Source organism: Pelophylax lessonae (genome assembly GCF_965119305.1).
Source record: "Pelophylax lessonae genome assembly, chromosome: 7".
Lineage (NCBI taxonomy): Eukaryota > Metazoa > Chordata > Amphibia > Anura > Ranidae > Pelophylax > Pelophylax lessonae.
In genome coordinates, this window is record NC_138774.1 from 47,610,741 (window position 1) to 47,633,996 (window position 23,256).

Consider the following 23,256-nt stretch of genomic DNA (forward strand, 5'->3'; position numbering starts at 1 on the left):
CACTCATGATTTATTTTCTCCATTACCCTACCTTGGCACCTACTTGATACACTGTCACTCATCCTTCCCTTCCCTCCCCATGGTATCTTTTCTTCCCTTGCTCACTTTTGACTATCTGGGCACAACTACTCCCTCGTACACCTGCCCTTTCCATCTCACACACATTATATTTATCATTTATCGGTTGCAATTTGCCACCTTCTTACTACTATGTATACTTTTACACATGACAGATGGAAAGGTGCTTTGTTCTTTTGCACGCTTATCACTCACCCACCATGGACCCCTGACATTGGCTGTCACTACATTGGGACCCTTCAGCTCCCGGGCCAGACACGCACACCGCTGCAACACAGGAGTCCAATTTCTCCACTCAAGTCTCTTCGAGTTGTGAGTATTCCATACTCCATCAAGTTCTCATTATTTGATCGAACTTTGCAATTTAAACCATAGGGCTATGGCATATTTTAACAACAGTGTTCTTTTATAGATATACTTCGAACTATTGATCTCTGAGGAAGGGAGATGTTGCTCCCGAAACGCGTCAGTTCACGATGATATATACAAATTTCACTGTTATGTCAACTCAGTATTATATTATATTTATATTTATGTCTTATCTGAAATTGAGTGGTTACACCAAGATGTTTTCTAACATGTGATTCAATTTTGCCTGTGTTGTTCAATATTGACATTATAGCCGTTGAGCTACGTCATGTGCCATTGAGCACATGTTATTTATTTGTATTTTTACAACCTGTGCATACCTTGCAATAAAACAAATATTGCTTTTATCAATTGTGTACTTAATTCTTCTCCAGCCTCCGAACACACCTCACACAAAGTCCCGCGGGCCAATTTTCTTGTTTGTTTGTAGGAAAAAAAGGACGTAAATTTTATTTTGGTATAGTATCGCGCGACCGTGCAATTGTCAGTTAAAATAACACAGTGCGGTATTGCAAAAAATTGCCTGGTCGTGAAGTAAATCTTTCAGACCTGAAGTGGTAAATGTTTTAGGGATTGTAAAGGAAATAGTTTAATGTGAATACCTTTTGGTATAATTTACCAAATGATCTGAAATTTTCCAAATATGTTGGCATAGATAGAGTTTTGTATTGTGTGAAATTTGGGAAACATTTATTAGCATCTAAGCTCGGTTTTGTATGTTAAGCTACATTAAGTTCCCTAAAAAACAAGCTTAATGCCCCTAGTTTGCCTTGTGGGAGACCAAAATCCATGAAACTTACTGGATAGATTTGGAAAGTTGAAAAATTAAGTTGCGCAACGTTTCGAGGCAATCGAATAATGATTAGGCCTTTTATTACACATTAAGCTACATTAAGCCATTTTCACTTTACATATTTTACGATGTCCCCACTTTCAGCCACTGATTTACTTACTTACGGAATAAGCAGCTTCTTATCTTTTATTCCTTTTCTATGTTCTGGTATAAGCTGGTGCCATGACCTCTGCTCTAGGTTTCCTGTTTCAGAGAGGCTCCATTCTTGTGCAGCATCCTATGGAGTCACCCTTGTATGCACAGACTAGTGTTGTGTCTCCCTACACTGTGTGCATCAATAGAAACACACAGCCCTGTAGCCTAGGATGGCAAGGCACACCCCTTCTTCTCCCTTCCTCCCCCCTTCTCCAAGCTAACAGACTGGATGGAGACTGCACTGTCCATTGCAAACTCTTTCCTGTGGAAACCATATGTTCAGGGAAGCAGTACTGAAACTTGTAAACTGCAAGGGCTGTGGTAAGAATTTTAACAAATAGTTTACTGGTAATTTTTTATTTTGTTGTGCTCAATGTTTTGAGCTAAAAAAAACCAGAGTGTTTTCTTTAACCACTTCAGCTGTGGAAGGTTTACCCCCTCTTCCAGACCAGGCCACTTTTTGCGATAAGGCACTGCGTTACTTTAAATGACAATTGCACGGTCGTGCGACGCTGTGCCCGAATAGAATATATGCCATATTTTCCTACAAATATAACTTTCTTTGATCACCTGTGTGTTTTTTATTTTTTGCGCTAGAAACAACTTTCTGCTATAAAACATATCCAATAAAAAAAAATTTAAGAAATTAAATGTCTTCATCAATTTAGGACAATATGTATTCTGCTACATGTTTTTGGTAAAAAAAAAATCCCAATAATGGTATATTGATTGGTTTGTGCAAACATCTACAAACTATGAAATATTTTAGTGGAATTTTCATTTATTTACCTCTGACCACTAGGGATGATCGAACGGTTCGGGTCGACCATCGGTTCGACCCGAACATTGACTGTTCGAGGTTCCGCCGAATTCCGAACTTTTTGCTGAAAAAGTTCGGAATTCGGCAACCAGAACCGACCAAAATGCAATGGAACAGGAACTGGGCTTTAAAAGCCCGTGATTGGACCAGAACCATTAGTAAAAGCCAATTGAGGGGGCAGGAGGATGCTAGGAATGTGATTGGAGTGAATAGGGGGTCCAGAGACAAATAATTAGTGAATACGCTCCCCAGTATATAAGATAGCCCCGCCAAATCTCTACCATTTTAATACAGGTCTGTGGAAGAGAGTGGAAGCAGTTCTGTTACTTCTGCTTCAAAGTGTCATTTAGCAATTATTAGTGCGAGGAAAGGGATATCTAGTGTAGTTAGGGTACTATTTTCCACTATAGTTAGATTTAATAAGCTAGTTTCTGTAGGGAAAGTGTTAAGTGTAAGGGGACCGTAGTGTAGTGTAGGGTTAACTGACTCTGACTGCTATGGCAGGGTGACAAAACCCTTCCATGTCAGGGTGACTGCTATAGAGAAAAGATTGTTTCTCTTTTTTTTTGGGGGGGGGTCTTTGGAGGCAGGCATAACATCTGAACCTCTGTATAGGGGTATATATACACACACACTTATATGTATTTATACACATACACATATATAGGTGTTATAGCAGAGAAGCCATATGGGTGTTAATTATTTCATTAGCGCAAGCATAGGTTTCTGCTACTTTCACACCTATATATGTGTATGTGTATATATACATACATGTGTGTGTGTGTATATACCCCTACACAGAAGTACAGATGTTATGCCTGCCTCCAAAGACGCCCAAAAAATGCCCAAAAAAACGCCAGCTATAAAAACGCCCAGGTGTGTTTTTGCAGCAGGCGTTTTTTTTGGCCATTTTTTGGGGGTCTTTGGAGGCAGGCAAAACATCTGAAATTCTGTATAGGGGTATATATACACACATACTTATATGTATTTATACACATACACACATATAGGTGTGAAAGGAGAGTAGCCATATGGGTGTTAATTATTTAATTAGCGCAAGCATAGTGTTCTGCTACTTTCACACCTATATATGTGTATGTGTATATATACATACATGTGTGTGTGTATATATACCCCTACACAGAAGTTCTGATGTTATGCCTGCCTCCAAAGACCCCCAAATAATGCCCAAAAAAACGCCTGCTACAAAACCGGCAAGGTGTGAAAATAGCGGAGCCACTATCCTGTTCTATTGCAATTCTAATACAAACAAACTTTTTTTTCTGGTTCTGGACATGCTACAGAGCTGAAACTTCACAGGTACACTTTTTAGACCCCCCCAGACACTAAATCCAAATCTCATTTTTTCAATAATTTTTTCTTTAATTGGCTCTCTATCAAAAATGACAATTTTTAAGAACTTCTTTTTGTGTGATTAATAGTCCCTGGGGCATGATCCAGAACCCTAGGCACTTTTTAGGGGCATTTATTGGGTTTTAGGGCTTCAAAATTGTGTTTTTTGATTACCGAAGTTCGGGTCCCATTGATTTCAATGGGGTTCTGAAATCCGGGCCGAACTTTCGGGAAGTTCGGGTGTTCTGGTCGAACCGAACTTTTGAAAAGTTCGATCATCCCTACTGACCACATACGCTGAAGTTCTTCAGAGCTAAACCAACTTTAGTGCAACACCACTTCCTAAATGTGACCCAAAATAAATATTTAGGTGCTGCTCAGGTAGAGAGGTAAAGTCCAATTTAGACTGCTGTGAGTGCTGGCGAGACAGAGAGCTCGTCCTAGCTCCAGGCTGCAGCAGTGTCAAAGGAAGGGATCCATAAGCTGTACATCTAATAGCAGACCCGTCTGTGCGAGGTGCATGGCGGCCTCCCTATGACTAAGCTCCAAGGGGCAGAGTGAAATGCGTTGTAAGCGTGGCCTGGTCGGAGTCCTGGCTGAGGTTTCCATTTACTTCACACACACCAGTCTGCTATCAGATATGCGGATCCTTTCCTTTGATACTACTACCACTTCCTAAATGTCATATAGTGTGTGAACATTAACCTCCCTAGCGGTATTCCTGAGTGTGGCTCGAAGTTAAATTTCAGTGCCAAAAGCAGTAACCTCGAGTCCTGTAAGAGCGGGTACTCACCTTGTCCCTGGGATCCCGCCATGTATCCCCGCAGTGTGCGGCGGCCGGATCTTCCTCCCGATGCTCCGTGCCCCGGCTTCCGTCTCCTGCGACGTGACGCTCGCAGGGGGGTGGAACCGGCAGCAAATTCCAACAGTAAAACACACCAAACACACTGATACATTACAAAATATAATAAATTCACATTAGTTTGCCACCAAGCGCCCTTTCCTGCAGTTTTACTGTACTTTTTATGTATATATATATATATATATATATATATATATATATACACACACACACACGTATATCTATATATCTATATCTATCTATATATATATCTATATAAATATATATATATATATATATATATATATATATATATATATCATATATGTATACGTGTATATATATATATATATATATATATATATATATATATATATATACATACTTTAACTTTTTTATAGTTATTTATTATATTATAATTTATGATTTTGTGTTTCAAACTTTATCATACCCGAGATGTTATAAAGAAGAACGCACAGTAAAAAAAAATCATATGTAAATAGTTGGTTTGGGCTGCTCGTTCTTAAGAATTACATGCAAAATAATGGTACCGCTTTCAGCACCTAAAATCAGAAAGAATCATACCGCCAGTGAGGTTAAAGAAGTGGTGTTGCACTATGTCGGCTCAGTTCTAAAGAAGGTGGCGTGTCTTCCGAACCACATTAGCTTATCAACTTACTGTAAGTATGTATATATGAGGTGTATGTGGTCAGAGGACCTCACCTCATGGCTGAAATTATGTGACATGCCCGTTCCATTTCATCTTTGTATGTTTTTGTGATTTGAAATTATCAAATAGAGGAAGTGGTAAAGCATTGTGCGTCTCTGCGATCCTGTGTGTCTTTTCAGACTAATGTTAACCGTTTGCCGACTGTCCACAGTATATACACTTCATTACTTTGAAGCTAGCTACCGTAACCCCAGTATCATTTAAAACTGTGAGCAATTCAGTGTCTAATAATAAAAGTAGTCCCGGCTGCAAATTCGCCATGAGATCATTTTTAAAGGTGGAGGGAGAGGTGCCCGGTCGTCTCCGGGCTTACCAGACCTGTCGGTTAACCCGGAGCAGATCCAATCCTCTATCTGGTTGGGCAGGAAACTGAGTGAGAGAAAGCTAGCCCCCATGCAAATGTATGCTCTTGGAGGAAAGGAGCGATGTTGAAGGTCCCTTCCGCCTTCTGGTGTTCTGTCAAAAGAGCCAACTTGTCAAAATCTCCAATCTCTTACGTCACTTCCGGTGACTCTCTATCAGCAGTAATAGCAGATTTCAATGACTTGGCTGATTTCACAGAACACTGGCAGCCTATATACTATGGTACACTATATAGTAAAAAAACATTGTTAGTTCGCCCGCTACTAACCAACAACATCCAACAACATGGCTGCCTCTGAGGTGGCGGCAACTTTTTTACTCCTTAGCTGGTGTTTTGTTAAAACAGGCAAGTCATCGTGTACCGTAGTCTGTAGGCTGCCAGTGTTCTGTGAAAATAGCCAAGTCGTTGAATCTGCAATTACTGTTGCTGGAGGGTCACTACATCACTAGTACTTTGTTGCACTACCTCTGGCTTTTATAACAGCTTGAAATCTCTGAGACATGGATTTAACTATCAACAAACAGTATTCTTCATCAATCCGGCTCCAACTTTCTCTTTTTGCAGTTGCCAGTCAGATCAGCTTTGCAGGTTGGAACCTTGTCATCCACCATTTTCTTTCATTTCCACCATAGATTTTTAATTGGATTTAGGTCCGGACCATTTGCAGTCCATGCTTTTGATATTATATGTTTTTTTTGATGGAAAGTTTTCACAACTTTTGCCCTATGGCAAGATGCATTATCATCCTAAAAAATCATGTCATCATCTTTCAATCGATGGAAAATAAAAAAAACTTCCAAAATCTCAATATAAACTTGTGCATTTATTGACTGTCATTTAACCCACCACCTTTACCTGATATGCCACCCCAAATCATCAATGATTATGGAAATTTGCATGTTTTCTTTAGGCAGTTGTCTTTATACTGTACATTTCATTGGAACGGCACCAAACAAAAGTTCCAGCATCATCAACCGGTCCAATGAAGATTTGTGATTCATCACTGAATATCACTTTCATCCAGTCATCCGCAGTCCATGATTGCTTTTCTTTAGCCGACCGAAACCTTGTTTTTTTTCTGTTTAGGTGTTAATGATGGTGTTCATTTGGATTTTCCGTATGTAATTCCCATTTGTTTTAGACAATGTCTTACAGTATGGTCACAGACATTAACTTAGGTTTCTGACCATTTGTTCCTCAAGGCCGCCGTATCCAAAGCCTTCCTTTAGGCTGTCATGCGCTATCCAAGGGCATGCTTGGTATATGTGACGGGAGTCACTTTGGTTGGGGGGCCCATGGAACCCAGCTTACCTTAGAGACACTGAGAAATCCCTCTCTCAGCTCCTCAGGCTCCTCTTATGTGTAAGTCACCCTGTGTCTATTAGGGGCACAGGGTGACCAAAGAAAATTATGGACTTTGTTGAATTTTCTGTGGTGCCTTAGCATCTCTTGAGGAGGCTTGGGCTTTTCTTTTTTTTTACTTTGCCATGTGGGTTCCTGTGGGAGACATTTTTGTTTTTTTTTCTGCAAAATCCTTTTATGTTTTCTTTCTCTTCAGTCTACAATTTATTATGGTATATCCAGGCCGTGGCCAGATATGCTGTCACATATCATGCTACTCATATCCTGTGTGCTTTGAATTATATCTATTATGTCTAAAAGTTTGGCGATTACCTGATGGAATGTGAGGGTGGTTAAAAATTCGAATAAAAAGAGTGTCATATTCACTACTTTACTGCATTGCTGGTCTGCAATGGTCCTCCTGCAGGAGACACATCGAACTAGAGAAACCACCTTTCTCTTATCCTATAAGGATTTTCCAATTCAATATCATTCATTTTATTCTAAATATGCAAGGGGCACGAGTGTTCCTATCTCAAACAAGGTGTATTTTCCCTGTAGGAGGGCAGTGCTTGACCATTGGGAAGATTTGTTTTTTGGTATGTAAGTTAAATGGTTTGAAATGTATACTTGGGAGCATTTATACCCCCCCCCCCCCCAAACAATGATAAGGTTTTAAGAGTAGCATATAAGTAGGTGTACAGCCTTATGTCTGTATACCTAGATACACCATTTTTGATAATAGAAGATTTTAATAATGTCTGAGTATGGACCACACCCTATGGTGGATACATAGTTTGACATTCTGTTCTCTCAACAGATTTGTATGTTGGGACTGTATGGTATCTGGAGAATGCAACATCCTTCTTATCAACAGTTCTCGTGCTGCTCCAGTACATATCAGTCCCTTTCTTGCATAGATCTGGCATTAAGAACCAATACTAATCTTTCCATATGTAACTTTTATCATGCAAGGAGGCTTTCTGATCATTCCCTGATGGATGTTGATCACTTACAGTTTATTAATTTACCCTGGAAATTAAATCTATTTTGGCTCTAAGTACTCCCACAACCAGATCTTATAACTCAGTTGCAGGCAGAATTTTTGTGTATAAAAAATCATCCTCATCTGCTTTCCTATCATGGGACAGTGTTGCTAACCGTCAGTATTTTTACTGGCAGCCAGTAAAAAATGGGCACTTTTCTCCTGCCAGTACAAGCCAATGATAGAAAAAGGTTGCCAGTTAAAACTATGGCTGTGATGCTTTGCTCAGGAACAGCGTATGCGCAGTTCCAGTCCAGAGCCAGCCATGACCATCTGAATACCTGCTACAGTGTGTTCGAGCGACGCTGGGGGAGGGGGTGCCTGAGTGTGTCATGTGATGTGATGGTGCCTCAGTGGGATCTTAATCTGGTGCTGTCGGTTCTTCAGAAACCGCCTTTCGAAAATATTTGCGAGATTCCTCTTCTTTCCTCTTCATTGTCCCCAAAGGTAGCCTTCTTGGTGGCTATTACTTCTGCACGCAGGGTGTCGGAGCTGGTAGCGTTTTCTTGTCGTTCACCTTATCTGGTGGTTCACAGAGATAAAGTGGTGCTCCGCCCTTGTCATTTGTTCTTTTCTAAATTTGTCTCTGGTTTCCATCTGAATGAAGACATTGTGCTGCCTTCCCTGTGTCCTAAGCCTAAGCATCCTAAGGAGATCGCTTTGCATTCCCTGTATGTGGTTCGGGCAATCAGGGTGCACCTGGCGGCAACCGAGTCTTTTAGGAAATCAGACTCACTATTTGTGCTTATGGATGGACCTCGCAAAGGGTTGGCCGCGTCTGCCGGAACCATTTCCAGATGGATCAGACAGATGGTGGTGCAGGCCTATTCGCTCAAGGGTCAAGTTCCTCCTTTCCCTGTTAAGGCGCATTCTACGTGGGTGCTTAATGCCTTCTGGGCCTTCTGCCATCAGGCGTCAGTGATGCAGGTTTGCAAGGTGGCCATCTGGTCGTCTGTGCATACTTTACAAAATTTTACAAAGTAGATGCGCTGGCATCTGCGGATGCCGCAAGGTTTTGCAGGCTGCTGTTTGAGAGGACTAGTCCTCTTTGAAGGTGTATTATTTTCAGGTGAGCTCCAGTTGTTCCTGCTTGAGCTCCATGTTACCTGGTTGGCTAGTTAGCCTTTTAAGAATTTTTTCTGCTGTGTTTTTTCCCACCCCTCATGTTTGACACTGCTTTGGGACATCCCAATGATCAAGAAGATTCTGGAGCTGTGTCCGTCAATGAACAAAAGGGAAAATTGGATTTTTGTCTTACTGTAAAATTATTTTCTTTGATGTTCTTTGACGGACACCGCACCCGCCCCTCTATTGAGTTGGATAATATTTCTTCTGACACAGCTTGCAACAAAACAGAGTGCCTATAGCAGAGACAGAGAGTGGGAGTATATCCCCTGGGACTGCCCCATAGATGTGGTAAAGATTTTTTTCTGCCTAGTGTCCTCCTCCTGTAGGGGGCAGCATAACCCAATGGTCAAGAAGATCCTGGAGCTGTGTCCGTCAATGATCATCAGAGAAAATGATTTTACAGTAAAACAAAAATCCAAAAATCCATTTTTTTTCTCCTTCACTGATGTGCACTGATGGGGAATGATAGGTGGCACTGATGAGGCAGCACTCATGGGCACTGATAGGTTGCACTGGTGGGCACTGATGAGGCAGCATTGGTGGGTACTGATGAGGAGGCACTGATGAGGTGGTACTGATGGGCACTGATAGGTAGCACAAATAGCTGGAATTTATGGGCTCTTATAGGTGGCACTGATAGGCAATGGTTGGAGGCACTGATAGGCAACACTGATAGGTGACACTGATGAGGAGGCACTGATGGGCACTGATTGGCAGCACTGTTAGGCACTGATTGGCAGCACTGGCGGGCACTGTTGGGACTGCCCTAATAATCAGGACATTGATAATCATGCCCTGATTATCAGCGCTGATGTCCCTTTAACACAAGCCAGTTATCGGCTTTCTTCTTCTTTTCTCACGCTGTCAGCAAGAGGAAAGAAAAGCCAATAACTGGCTTGAGTTTACTTCTGTGATCAGCTGTCATTGGACACAGCTGATCACGTGGTAAAGGGCCGCTGTGATTGGCCCTTTACCCCGATCTGTGATCAGCTGAGTTCAAAGGAAGCACGATCACGGGAGGATGTCAATAGGCGACCTCCTGGCAAAGTAAGCCCATGCTGTAGTTACCATTCGGCTATAGTGCAGACAAAAAGGGGTTGAATAATGCATTACAATTTAACTAAACCCATTCGTTTTTAGTCAACTAAAATGTACTGGAGATTTTAGTCGACTAAAATTAAAATATTTCTGATGACTAAAACTAAAATGGCATTTTAATCAAAAGAATATGATTAAAACCAAATCGAAATTTGATGTCAAAATTGACACTGCTGAAATCGCAACAGAAATTATGTTTCCAACGTGAGTGACCTTCCCTCTTGTCACAGAAGCAAGCAATCCCCCAATCCAAGCTCTATTTCTGTTCCTGTTAAAATGGTAACATTGGTAATTCTTCACTAATTTATCACGTTCCAAAAAAAAAAAAAAATCCTCTTTAGTTATATCACATTTGACCAATGGAAGGATATTTTTCCATAAAAAATTTTATTGATTGAAAAACAAACAAGTATACAGTGAACACAAAAAATACAAGCTAGGCTACATATGGAATGTTACATGAGGTTTACACCGTGGATATCAGAAAAAATAAATATCTCAGTATTACACCAATGACCGTGTTAATAAAAAAACAGACAAAAACAATTATGATTAAACGATCACCTGGACTGTGAAAAGAACATGTACCACAGCGGTACAACGAAGAGGTAGGGTTAGCCAGGTTGATCAAGTGTGCCCACACCGGTTAGGTAAATGAAGAGGAATGAGCCGATAATCCATAGGATCACTGCGTATATGTAGCCTGGAGTGTTAGCAGGGAATTTTGAGAAAAAGGAAGAGGGGATAGGGAGAGCACTAGAGAGTAGGACAGAGGGTAGAAGAGGAAAGAAGAAAGGATAAAGTCTACCACTGCTTGCAGGATGACAGAGTAGAAACTTTTACAACTGCAGTCTGCAGGGCTAACTAGTGGGAGCTAAAATCCCCAAATCAGTCCCATCTTTAGGCCCGGCACATTGTGGGAAATCTCATGGGTCTCAAATGCCTTGAATGATGACCTGAAATTTATTTTCAGAGGGTGTTCTGATGTAGAGAGCAATTATTTCACAATAGCAGAGGCATTGTTATTGGCTATTGTGACTGCAGCAAAATGCCCAACCCCAAAAAATGGGAGATGATTCTGAGCACCACATTCATAGCCAGTATCCAGATATATATACACACATTCGTAGCCAGTATCCAGATATATATATACACAAACACATAGACTTATAGCCACATGCTCATCTACAAATACTGCTTTCCTTGTTCTAGTTGTCTCTCTGAAGGTGTGGTCACAAGATGTTGCGCAAGTGAAAAAATATGCTCCTTTCTCTTTGCTCATTCGTTATCTCTCCAGATGGTAACAACTGGAACACACCACATCCTGGAGCTACAGAACGCCTTTTGTTGTATACACAGTGAACTATGGAAAAATAATTGAAGCTGGGGACAAGAGCCAGGTAACAAAGCAGCCAGCTCCTTGTTGGAGATCGGGTGGCCATGGGGTAAGGGGGCATCCTGACCAACCACATAGCTAGATACATCTACTTTGTCCCCTGGGGTACAGAACACAATAAAATAATGAAATGAGACTTCTGTTAACAACAAACTCTTATCTATTACCCTATATTATACCCATACTGTATAAGGGCCAACACGCTTCTGGTTTTGAGCATTATTGTCAGCTCCATCCAATAATATGAATGTTTTGTTAGACCAAAAATGGCAAAAAGATACAAGTTTGGTACATTTGGGTGCCATCTCAACAGTTTTACTTGTCATTACACATAATCCAATAATCTGGTTTTATTTTAACCACTTTATGACCGCCCGCCGCAGTTATACTACGGCAGGCAGCTGCTCCTGCGCAAACCGCCGTACGTATACGTTGGTCGCGCGCAGGGAGCTAGCGGGGAAGCCGATACACAGGACAGGTGGCTCTGATTCCCCGCTGAGAGAGAAGAACGGTCGGCTGTTGTAAACACAGCTGACCGTTCTTCTCCATGCAATAATCACAGAGCCCATGTGATCCCTCTAAATAGGATTACAGGTCTCTGTGATCATTTCAGTTAGAATCACTCCCCTAGACTCACATTTAACCCCTTGATCACCCACAATGTTAACCCCTTCCCTGCCAGTGTCATTATTACAGTAGTGCATATTTTTAGCAGTAATTATTGTAGTAATGTCACCAAAAGTGTCAAAAATGTCAGTCAGGGGTCCGATCTGTCCGCCGCAATGTCGCAGTCCCGCTAAAAATTGCAGATCACCACCATTACTAGTAAAAAAAAAAAAAGAAAAAAACAACAAAAATGACATTAATCTTTCCCGTAGATAGTAGACGCGACAACTTTTGTGCAAACCAATCAAAATACGCTTATTGCAATTTTTGTTTACCAAAAATATGTAGCAGAAAAGAAATTGGCCTAAAATGTTAAAAAATATTGATTTTTAAATATTTTTTTTGAGAATGTCATATAGCAGAAAGTGAAAAATATTGTTTTTTATTTTCAAAATTGTCACTCTTTTTTTTGTTTATAGCACAAAAAAAAAAAATCACAGAGTTGATCAAATACCACCAAAAGAAAGCTCTGTTTGTGGGAAAAAAGGACATCAATTTTATTTGGGTACAGTGTTGCACGACCGCACAATCGTCCGTTAAAGTAACGCAGTGCCAAATCACAAAATATGGCCTGGTCATTAAGGTGGAAAATCTTCCGGTCCAGAAGTGGTTAAGGTTGTTATCTGATTAGTCAATTAATCTAAACAATAATTGGCCAACTAATCGATTATGAAAATAATCATTATTTGCAGCCATACTTCAATAGCTGAGCTACCTCCATGAAATGTTATGTTTTCTTTCTTAGTTGTTGATTGATCAGCAGTGAATGCATAAAGTTCAAAGGTAAGCTCCTGTTCTAGTTCAGCCTACCGCTCTGTGGGCAGTTTATCCTTTCTTCCTTGCTAATCACAGACTGAAAGGGGCAGACCAGCTTTTGTCAAGTTAATTTGAACACGTCAACATAAAGAAAGCTCATTATAATTGTGTATAAGTTGCTCCTGCCGACAATCTTCAGCTTTCAAACATCATCACTAGTGGGTTTTTTTTTTTAATAATTTTATTTTTTAACAGTGATTATTTTATTTTTAACAAACAATATGCCAACTCTAGTTGTAAAATATATATAAGCCACATGCAATGGGGACCGATAATCCCTGTTAATTATTATATATTTAATAAAAAAACCAAACTGCAGTGCTAAATTATAGTATAAGCATGTTACAATGATATAACACCACATGCTGAAATTACCAAAACATTTATAAAACGTATAATCACAAATAATTTATAATCCTATGTGAACTAGTTCTTTGTTCAAGTTTAAACATAAATGTTAAAAAAATCCATTAAGTACAACAAATCTGTTAAATAAAAAAAAGTCCATCAAGCAAGAGATCTTCTTATTGCAAATCCTGTTACCTGTAATAGGGGAATGCACACTTACCAGATCATAAACCTCAATAGACTGAGGTATAATCGCTTTGGTAAGAACAATTATCGCAATCTCCAAAGCAGGTGGTTGCAGGACTGATTTCCAGATGCGCCCCATTACTAGCAGCTATTCTATCTAATAATGGGATGGAATTGCCTGACCATCAATACACCATAATACAATATTGAGGTTAAGCTCTCCATCAAATGAAGAAGGGAAGCAACCTTATAGTGTAGTTATTTTTTTTTAAAACATGTAAAACCAAGTACTCAAAACAATTTTAAACTCAGCATAAAAACACAATCACACAACGCCGCTGCTCAGATCAGAGGCAGCAGTGTATAAAGTCAGTCATTGCAACAATCTCCGCCCAACACATTTCGTCCTATGGGACATCATCAAGGGATGTTTGCACTGACAAAACCCAACAAAGGCATACACCCATATAGAGGGCAAACCTATATTTAATAAAATTCATACTCAATACTAGCATTCATATAGATACACATAGAAAACAATAAGACTATTTCTCACATGATCTGCATAGCAGTTCATAGGTAATTAATAACCATATGAACCAAATACAATATACATTTGAACCATAAAAAATATTAGAATAATCTAAATGAAAGCAATGCTGACATTATCCATTGCACTGGCAGTGTCTGGATCCAGATTGCTCAATATTAAAAATGATAGTTAATATTTAACTATTGTTACCCAAAGTTACACAAAAAAATATATAAAATGTATTATTTCATAAAAATACTATAACCTCATGTGACACTTTGGGATATACTGTAAATTAGAGTAACACAATAAAACATTATGTGATGCTCAGAAATACATAATTGCCAGTGTCAGATACTCTGTGTATATCCTTCACAAAAAATATGTCAGCACTACAAGCAACCAATAGAACATATAAACCTTATGGTAAAACTATCATAAACTAAACAAACATTCCAGGCACTAGCTAAATAATTATTTTAAGTGCTTTTCTGTTCACACTAGGTGGCTCCGACTTTGGGGGCGACCTGTGAAGTCGCGTGCACCGCGACTTCGGCGCGACTTGCACGGATTTCATATAATGAATTTCTATGCAAGTCGCTTCGAGGTCGCCCGAAGTAGTACAGGACCCTCTTTCTAAGTCGGAGCGACTTGTGTCGATCCTATTAGAACGGTTCCCGTAGCACTGCATGGACCGCGACTTGTCAGGCTGACAAGTCGCCTGACAAGTCGCGGTAGTGTGAATGGACACTAAAGGTAAGTGTATGTATATAATTACTGTATATGCAACATATTTTCATCTTCATACTGAAAACATATTATAGTCTCCAATATTATGTATACACCACTTAAATATATATATACACACACACACATAAAAATGTATATATAAAACAAATGATCCCCTAAATAAAGTGGAAGATAACTTATTTTTGGTCTCCAATAGATGTTGCTTATAATAACATAATTTCTATCCAAGAAACCAAAGAAGGGGATCACCTGCAAGACCACTACTAAAACCATAGATGGGTATCAGCAATGGCTGTTAAATATAAGACAGTTGATATCCCAATCTATGTTTAAACAGTGGTGGGGTCTAATTATTTCAGATCATAAACCCACTGCATTTTTTTGAAGGTTCTCTTATTTAATTGCATCCTCTTCAATGGGAATATCATTTCTATATCCCTACAATACCTCTAGGGTCTCTAATATGATGCGTCTGAAAGTGAGCTGACATACTGTATCCTTTGCATTCTTTTCTGATATTATATATACACTCCCGTAATCTATCCCTCAATGCATGTGTAATTCTTTCCACATATCATAGCCACATTGGCACTCTAATAGGTAGACTACATATTGAGACCACATATCAAGTAGTTACAGGACTCACAATAAGATCTCTTGCATGTTGAACTTTTTAATTTAATGGACTGGTTGCACCTAATTATTTTTAAATTTTTATTTAAACTTGATGTCACGCTTACCACACCAAACTGGTAGTCAGGCACTATAGCTAGTTCTTGTGTTCTTCACCTATAGCAGCCCCCTTTCCCATAAAGCAAGCAGGCTTACCGGTACTTGGTTGCCCCCAGGACTTATACACAATTCTATAGTGCCTGGCTACCACACCAGGGCAGGTGCGAACACAGCACACCAAACAGGTACTTGTAGTTGGCAGACAGGCAGAGTGGTTCAATGACAGTCAAGGCAGGCAAGGTTCAGAATAGTCCAGGTCAAATCTGTAGCCAAAAGGCAAGCAGAGTTCTGAGCATATTTGATATCTGATCCGAGGTTGTTAACAAGGGAATACAAACTAGTAGACAGGGCAGACAAACAGGGGGTTTGGAGCCATGTTAAACACAATATCACAAGCATGTGACTGCAGGCTTGGCTGGCTTAATTCTGGTTTTGTCTCCAACCAGAGACTGGCTACATCAATCAGCTTGAAGGTGGACAGACAGACAAGAAGAATGCCACAGCCAAAACCAGGATGCTAGAATGAGACCAGCAGCTGTGATGGAGCAGGAACGCTACAAGCTCCTGACACTTGAACACAGAACTAGCGCACAACGAATAATAAGTTACAGTATATGTGGGTAAAAGTTGGTAATTTCAGCATGTGTTGTTATTACATTGTATCACACTATGATTTGGTGCTGCAATTTTGGATTCATAATTATTTTCTTTTTATTGAGTCGAAACAAAAAACTTAGCAAAACCGCATAACTGAAGTCCATTCAGACAGAATTGCTGACATGATCTTCTCTTTTTAAGGCTTCCGTCACATTTGGATCTCTTTCAACTTCGGCTTCGTTCTGGCCAGCTCGTCTGTAATTTACTATGGTTTTGAAAAAATATTATAGTTAAAAAAAGACATCTTGATCCTCCCAAAATCTTCTTTAACCAATATTTATAACTATGACATAGTCTGACTACCCAATTTTACCTATGAGAAATGAAAGAGGTCTTATATTTAATGTGTAATACTACTTAATCTATATTAGCCCCTTGGCACCGGTGCCTCCCGGCCCTTTAAAGGGTTTTTTAGATGGCGGGCAGGGCGGGGTTTATGATCATGTGACCGCCATGATTTGTTGTTATGGTGATCACATGATCGCAAGTAGTGATCGGGTGCTTTCCATTGGCTGCTAGTAACTGTGCCAGGAGGGCAAGTGGTCTTGGCACAGCTGTGTTTGCAATGCGCTACGTAAATATGCAGCCACTCTGGGCCAAGGGGCTGCATATTTGTGTGCTGTCGGCGCCAACAGGTTTAAGAAGGAGATTACCAATAAAATTTAGAAGTAAATGGTAGTTGCTGATTTCTCCTCTTACTGATGAGGTGTGGGAGGACAACTGTGTGTCCCAAACCCTAGTCTAGCTATCTAAAAATTAACAAGCTTATACAATTATATACAGTATTATTCATCAAACATGCGTAATCTCTATATAAACACATATAACAGGTAAATAGCACTAACTGCCTGAGATGCAAGCCACCACAAACCAACTTTTTCATTTGAATTGTAAAGATGAGCTTAAAGTAGAACTATGGGCAAAACTTTTTTTTTCCATTCTGGATAAAACAAGGGAGGGTTATAACCCCTGTTAGATTTTTTTTTTTCACCATCTGTATCCCATTGCAGAAATTTCCTGTCCCATAACCAAACAGGAAGTGAGAGGAAATCTCTGCAAATTAAAGGAATATCTTGGGGACCCCCAGGTCACCAGAACTAGTGTCCCCATTGGAAGATTTCCCATCTATTACTTTTCTGGGGACAACCTAAAATTTGGGGTTTTCTTTTATTTTCACTTTCAATGATAATTATGATTTTATGAAAATATATATATGAAAAGATAAAAACGAATAGGTGTTCTAATCCCTCCCCACTCTGTCCAAACCAAATACAAAGTTTTGCCTTTCATTGTATTTTAAGGTTTGATCTTTCATGTCACAGTGATATCATTGACCATATATGGAAAATTATGTCACCCGGGGAGACCCTGCCCCTTTGTTTATAACAGCTGTCATCCGTTGAACATATCATTTGGGCGACATTTTTTTTTCTTTCCGGTGTGCATGATGAGGATCTTTATAATTGGCAATGAATGTACATAATCTGCCATTTTTTTTAAAATTAAAGAACGTGTAAACTATCTCTGTGTATTTATTTGGACTCAACATTTTTTTGGTGAACAAGGGGGGCTGGTATCTGTTAAATGGGGGCTTCCAGATTCTGATAAGCTTCTGCCCACAGACCCCCATAGCCACTGGGCCAGGGTTATTGGAAAGAGGCCCTTCTCCTCCTCAACAACAAAGGTGTTCTGCCAGGGGGGCCACCTCAGGTAAGTTGTCACCCTTTGTTAAATAATATAGGATATTTAATTTTGCTATTATTGTGGGAACACAATCAGTGTTAGCGGCAGAGAGTGCATCTGGACTCAAGTAGAGGGTCCAATGGGGAAGTCTCTAAACATACAGACAGCATTAAAAAAGCCGTAAAGTATATTCTTGTATCTCCCCCTGGATTGGTTATAAAGATATTCCATAATAATGAAGATGCTGCTAAACATGTTGCACAAAATAACATATAAACAGTATAAAAACTAGGGATAGACCGAAATTTTTTTTTCAGGGCCCATACCAATACCGATATTTTGGTCACTACGTATTGGTATCGGCCAATATTGGCCGATATTTTGTACATTTAATGTTTTGAAAAATAAAGGCAATTTTTGACACAAAACAGGTACCGAACATGTGATGTAGGTCTTTTAGCTGTAATGTGCGGTCTTCCTTTCGCTCCCTGCCTGCCAGGAATCCCGTGTGAATCTAGTTTAGTGTAATTAAAATCCTAGAATCCACTTTATTAGTGTTTTATATAATGCCCAGTGTGTATTTTTGTAATAGAATAGTGTGAAATACCTTCCTTACATCGCTGCTCCGGGCTCTCCTCGCTAATCTCCCACTCTGCTGTTTTCTCCTATCATAGCTGTCAGAGGAGGATCTCAGCCCCATCCCCTCTGCAGTGTACACAGAAGCGCTGCAGGGTATTAGATTAGAATAGTGTGAAATACCTTCCGTTACATCTCCGCTCCAGGCTCAGCCAATCTCCCGCTCTTCTGTCCTTTTCTCCTCCCCCACTGACAGCTGGGGGTCACGGAAGGGCCGAGCGGCGATGTAACGAAGGTATTTAACACTATTACATTACTGTAGCGGAGTAGCAGTATGATCCACGATATCTCCACTGGTAGTCATGCAGAGCATACAATAATCCTGGTAGCGTATAATATCCCCAACCCTCCAAGAACCAGACGGCACATGGCTTGAAGGTCAACTAACTCTTTTATTCACAGGACTTTCATTTTAAACAAGATACTTATACAGGGTCTCCACAGAGGGACAGCAGGGGTTTCCCATGCACATTCAGGAGCCAGCAGCTAACAAAATAAAGATTCTTATACGGGGTCTCCACAGAGGGGCAGCAGGGGTTTCCAATACACATTCATGAGCCAGCAGCTAACAAAAGCAAGATACTTATACGGGGTCTCCACAGAGAGGCAGCAGGGGTTTCCAATGCACATTCATGAGCCAGCAGCTAACACAATACAAAATCCTACAGGTACTGCACGGGTTACGTTTCCACATACAATACACACATAATACAGTTGGACAATTATTCCTGACAGTATACTCTGTAAGTGGCAATGCTTGCCACAATCATTGTGGCAAGCATCGCCACTTACAGAGTATTCTGTCAGGAATAATTGTCCAACTGTATTATGTGTGTATTGTATGTGGAAACGTAACCCGTGCAGTACCTGTAGGATTTTGTATTGTGTTAGCTGCTGGCTCATGAATGTGTATTGGAAACCCCTGCTGCCCCTCTGTGGAGACCCCGTATAAGAATCTTTCTTTTGTTAGCTGCTGGCTCCTGAATGTGCATGGGAAACCCCTGCTGTCCCTCTGTGGAGACCCTGTATAAGTATCTTGTTTAAAATGAAAGTCCTTTGAATAAAAGAGTTAGTTGACCTTCAAGCCATGTGCCGTCTGGTTCTTGGAGGGTTGGGGATATTATACGCTACCAGGATTATTGTATGCTCTGCATGACTACCAGTGGAGATATCGTGGATCATACTGCTACTCCGCTACAATTACAAAAACACACACTGGACTTTATATAAAATACTAATAAAGTGGATGCTTGGATTTTACATACACTAATATTACATATACTAATATCGGTAATATCGGCCAGCTCTGAGGCCGATACCGATATATCGGGGAAAGTGCATATCGGCCCTCGATATATCAGCCTTGCCAATAATCGGTCTATCCCTAATAAAAACACTATGAAATACATGCTACTTACAGCAAGTTTCATGAAGCTTTTCACAAGTTTTCTTCCCTGAAATAGACAAACAGAAGAAACCTGATTACACACATACTGTAAAGCTAAAAGTATGTTTGTGCAAGAATAATTTGTCAAGAGACCATTTTGAATATACAGTGGATGTTGTCACGGTCAGAATCCAGGTAGATAAAGCAGTGGAAAATCTCACACAGAAACCAGCAGGATAAGTATATGAGCAGGTCCCCCTGGTGGGTGATTCAGGCTCACCCAAGGTGCGGGGTCTAAGCACTATTCAGCCTTTACCAGAGCTCTTGATGAGGGGATGGGTTTTGCTGTGTGCTAGTACCGAATCGCGGTCCTCAGGGTCACCACACAAGGAGGTGAGCAAGCTGGGATGCGGTATAACAGGGGTCTCCAAGCTAAGGCCCTCCAGTTGTTAAGGAACTACAATTCCTATCATGCCTAGTCATGTCTGTGAATGTCAGATTTTTACAATGCCTCATGGGATTTGCAGTTCCGCAACAGCTGGAGGGCCGTCATTTGGAGATTCCCTGCGGTAAAAGATGCATAGTTGGTAAACAAGCCAAAGATCGGTAACAAGTAGTGCAGGTTGGAATCAAGCAGAAGTGTAGTTGAGAAACAAACCAAAGGTCAGTAATGAGTGGTAGTGAAGATTCAGACGGTAGCAGGAGCATAAGGAGCAAGGTATTGGCTGATATGAGCACAATATTCTGGCAAAAAAGGAAGTGTAAAGGTATGGCTTAAATAGGAAGTTCATGGAAAGTGCAAGAAATGCAAGATTCACCAGAAACAAGATAGAAAATAAGGTTGTCCAATGGCTCAGGCAGGGCACTGTCCAGTATCTCAGGTGGCTCAGCAGTAAAAGCTTCTGCCAGATGCTGCAGAGCTCCTGGATTCAGATCTTGGTCCTCACAGGTGTGCTGCCACAGCAACCTATTCCTTTATTTTATTGTGTTGGTATGTTCAACACTACCCCCCTGCTGTTCTGCAACTAGTTAATACAGAACATAGCTATTAGTCTTACCATGCCCCTGTTAAAGCAGACTTACTCCCCTGCTCACAATATTATTTACCCACCAGCATTCATTGACACTTACAATCACAAAGAATTGAATTTTTACTTGCCTCAGTATGTTTAAATTACTAAATTCCATGGCTCTGATCACCCCTTCTGGAAAATACTATGGCACCATTTTGAATACTTATACTCGAGTATAAGCCGACCCGAGTATAAGCCGAGGCCCCTACTTTTACCACAAAAAGATGGGGAAAATGATTGACTTGAGTATAAGCCTTGGGTGAGAATGCAGGGCGGCGCGCATTGTACAGGAGAATGCAGGGCGGCGGGCATGGTACAGGAGAATGCAGGGTGGCTGGCATGGTACAGGAGAATGCAGGGTGGCTGGCATGGTACAGGAGAATGCAGGGTGGCAGGCATGGTACAGGAGAATGCAGGGTGGCTGGAATGGTACAGGAGAATGCAGGGTGGCTGGCATGGTACAGGAGAATGCAGGGTGGCGGGCATGGTACAGGAGAATGCAGGGTGGCAGGCATGGTACAGGAGAATGCAGGGTGGCTGGCATGGTACAGGAGAATGCAGGGTGGCTGGCATGGTACAGGAGAATGCAGGGTGGCAGGCATGGTACAGGAGAATGCAAGGTGGCAGGCATGGTACAGGAGAATGCAGGGGAGCTGGCATGGTACAGGAGAATGCAGGGTGGCTGGCATGGTACTGGAGAATGCAGGCTGGCTGGCATGGTACAGGAGAATGCAGGATGGCAGGCATGGTACAAGAGGATGCGGGGTTGCGGGCATACTACAGGAGATGCAATGCTGCGGGCATGGTTCAGGAGGACCATGCCCGCAGCACTGCATCCCTTGTAGTATGCCCACAGCCCCGCATAATGGCAGGTAGTGCAGCTGTGTTTCACTTACCTGTTCCAGAGGCGCCTTCATTTTAACGACACGTCATTGCGCATGCGCCGGCCCTCGGGAAAGCTCATATACGTTCGGCTATTCCCGGCCTGTCGCGAGCAGCGGCGGCGCATGTGCGGTGACATGTATGCGCCGGGCGGCGGCATTTTTACATCTTAAGCACGTCGGAGCACCGGGGACTTATTTTTTTGTTGACTCGAGTATAGGCCGAGGGAGACGTTTTCAGCACAAAAAAATGTGCTGAAAAACTCGGCTTATATTCGAGTATATATGGTATGTCATCAGTGGCTGGCTTCTTTACCCCTTTTCTCTAGGCCAGACCACCAATGAAATCCATGCCAGATCTCACACATGTGTTTTGTGATCTGGAGCAGTTTGTGTTTCTTTATTGTTGTTGTGGCTTTAGCGACATGAGCATCATTATGCCACCCAATACTTTTGCTGCTAAAACCATGACAATGTATAAACAATCACAAACCATGCTAGATCATCTAAGTTCTAAGGCACAACCCAGGAGTTGAAAAAAAAATGAATGAACTTTTTCCTAAGATCTTACAAGACTTCAGACCTCACATGATCTTGCAGTTTACTGGTGAGAGCTCCCTAGAAGGTACTTATAAAGTAGCCATCACATAGGGCAGCTGGGAGGCACTGGCTTGACCAATGCCTTGAAAAAAGTGAAAAAAAAAAAAATTAAACAGTAAGTTCATATAAAAAATGGGTGTACGGTGTTGATAATTATGCATGCAGAGCTACATTGCTGTTTTAGGGGGAATAGTCAATTTAAATGTTAGTTTCCACCATAGCAGGGTCAGGCTTATGAAGTAAATGCTTTTTTATACTTCAAAAAACTAAGAACACGCTTTATAACCTTTTTTCAGTCAAGGCACCCTTTAGAACTGCGTACAATCCTGGGGCACACCAATCTAAGAGCTTGTGCACACACGGAGGTGTGTCTGAGCATGAGCGCTTGTTTGCGTGTTCCCACATGTTGCGTTTTTTATTAGGCTGCTCTATGCTTGTGAAACATGCAAAAAGAGGCTGCCATGATTTTTAAAATGATCCCCACCAAAATGCATGGTACTGCAGTACCATGCATTTTAGTGAACGCAAACATACATGGAATTAATGGCTGCATGGTGGTAATTCTTAATGGTACCCACACACAATGACAAAAGGCAATGTATTTTTTTTGTGGTGGGGAAAATGTGTAATTTCACACACGTTACTGCACTGCACCTGGTGTGAAAACGCCCTAAAATGTAGATTGCAAGGCAGATTTTAAGTGGTCAGTAGGTTGTAAACTCCCCCAATCCCCACTGCTATCACAAGCTACCTCCTGA

General features: G+C 41.0%; 1 protein-coding gene across 1 annotated transcript in view; it reads right to left on the reverse strand.

Annotated features, from left to right (window-relative positions):
• Nucleotides 1–23,256, reverse strand: part of LOC309560455 (uncharacterized protein) — a gene marked incomplete at both ends in the record, with an annotated part of 203,085 nt that overhangs the window by 109,759 nt on the left and 70,070 nt on the right. Inside the window, one exon of the mRNA XM_082264089.1 lies at nt 19,976–20,011. Within this exon, the coding sequence (XP_082120215.1) occupies nt 19,976–20,011 (36 nt within the window). The remainder of the gene's footprint in view (nt 1–19,975; nt 20,012–23,256) is intronic.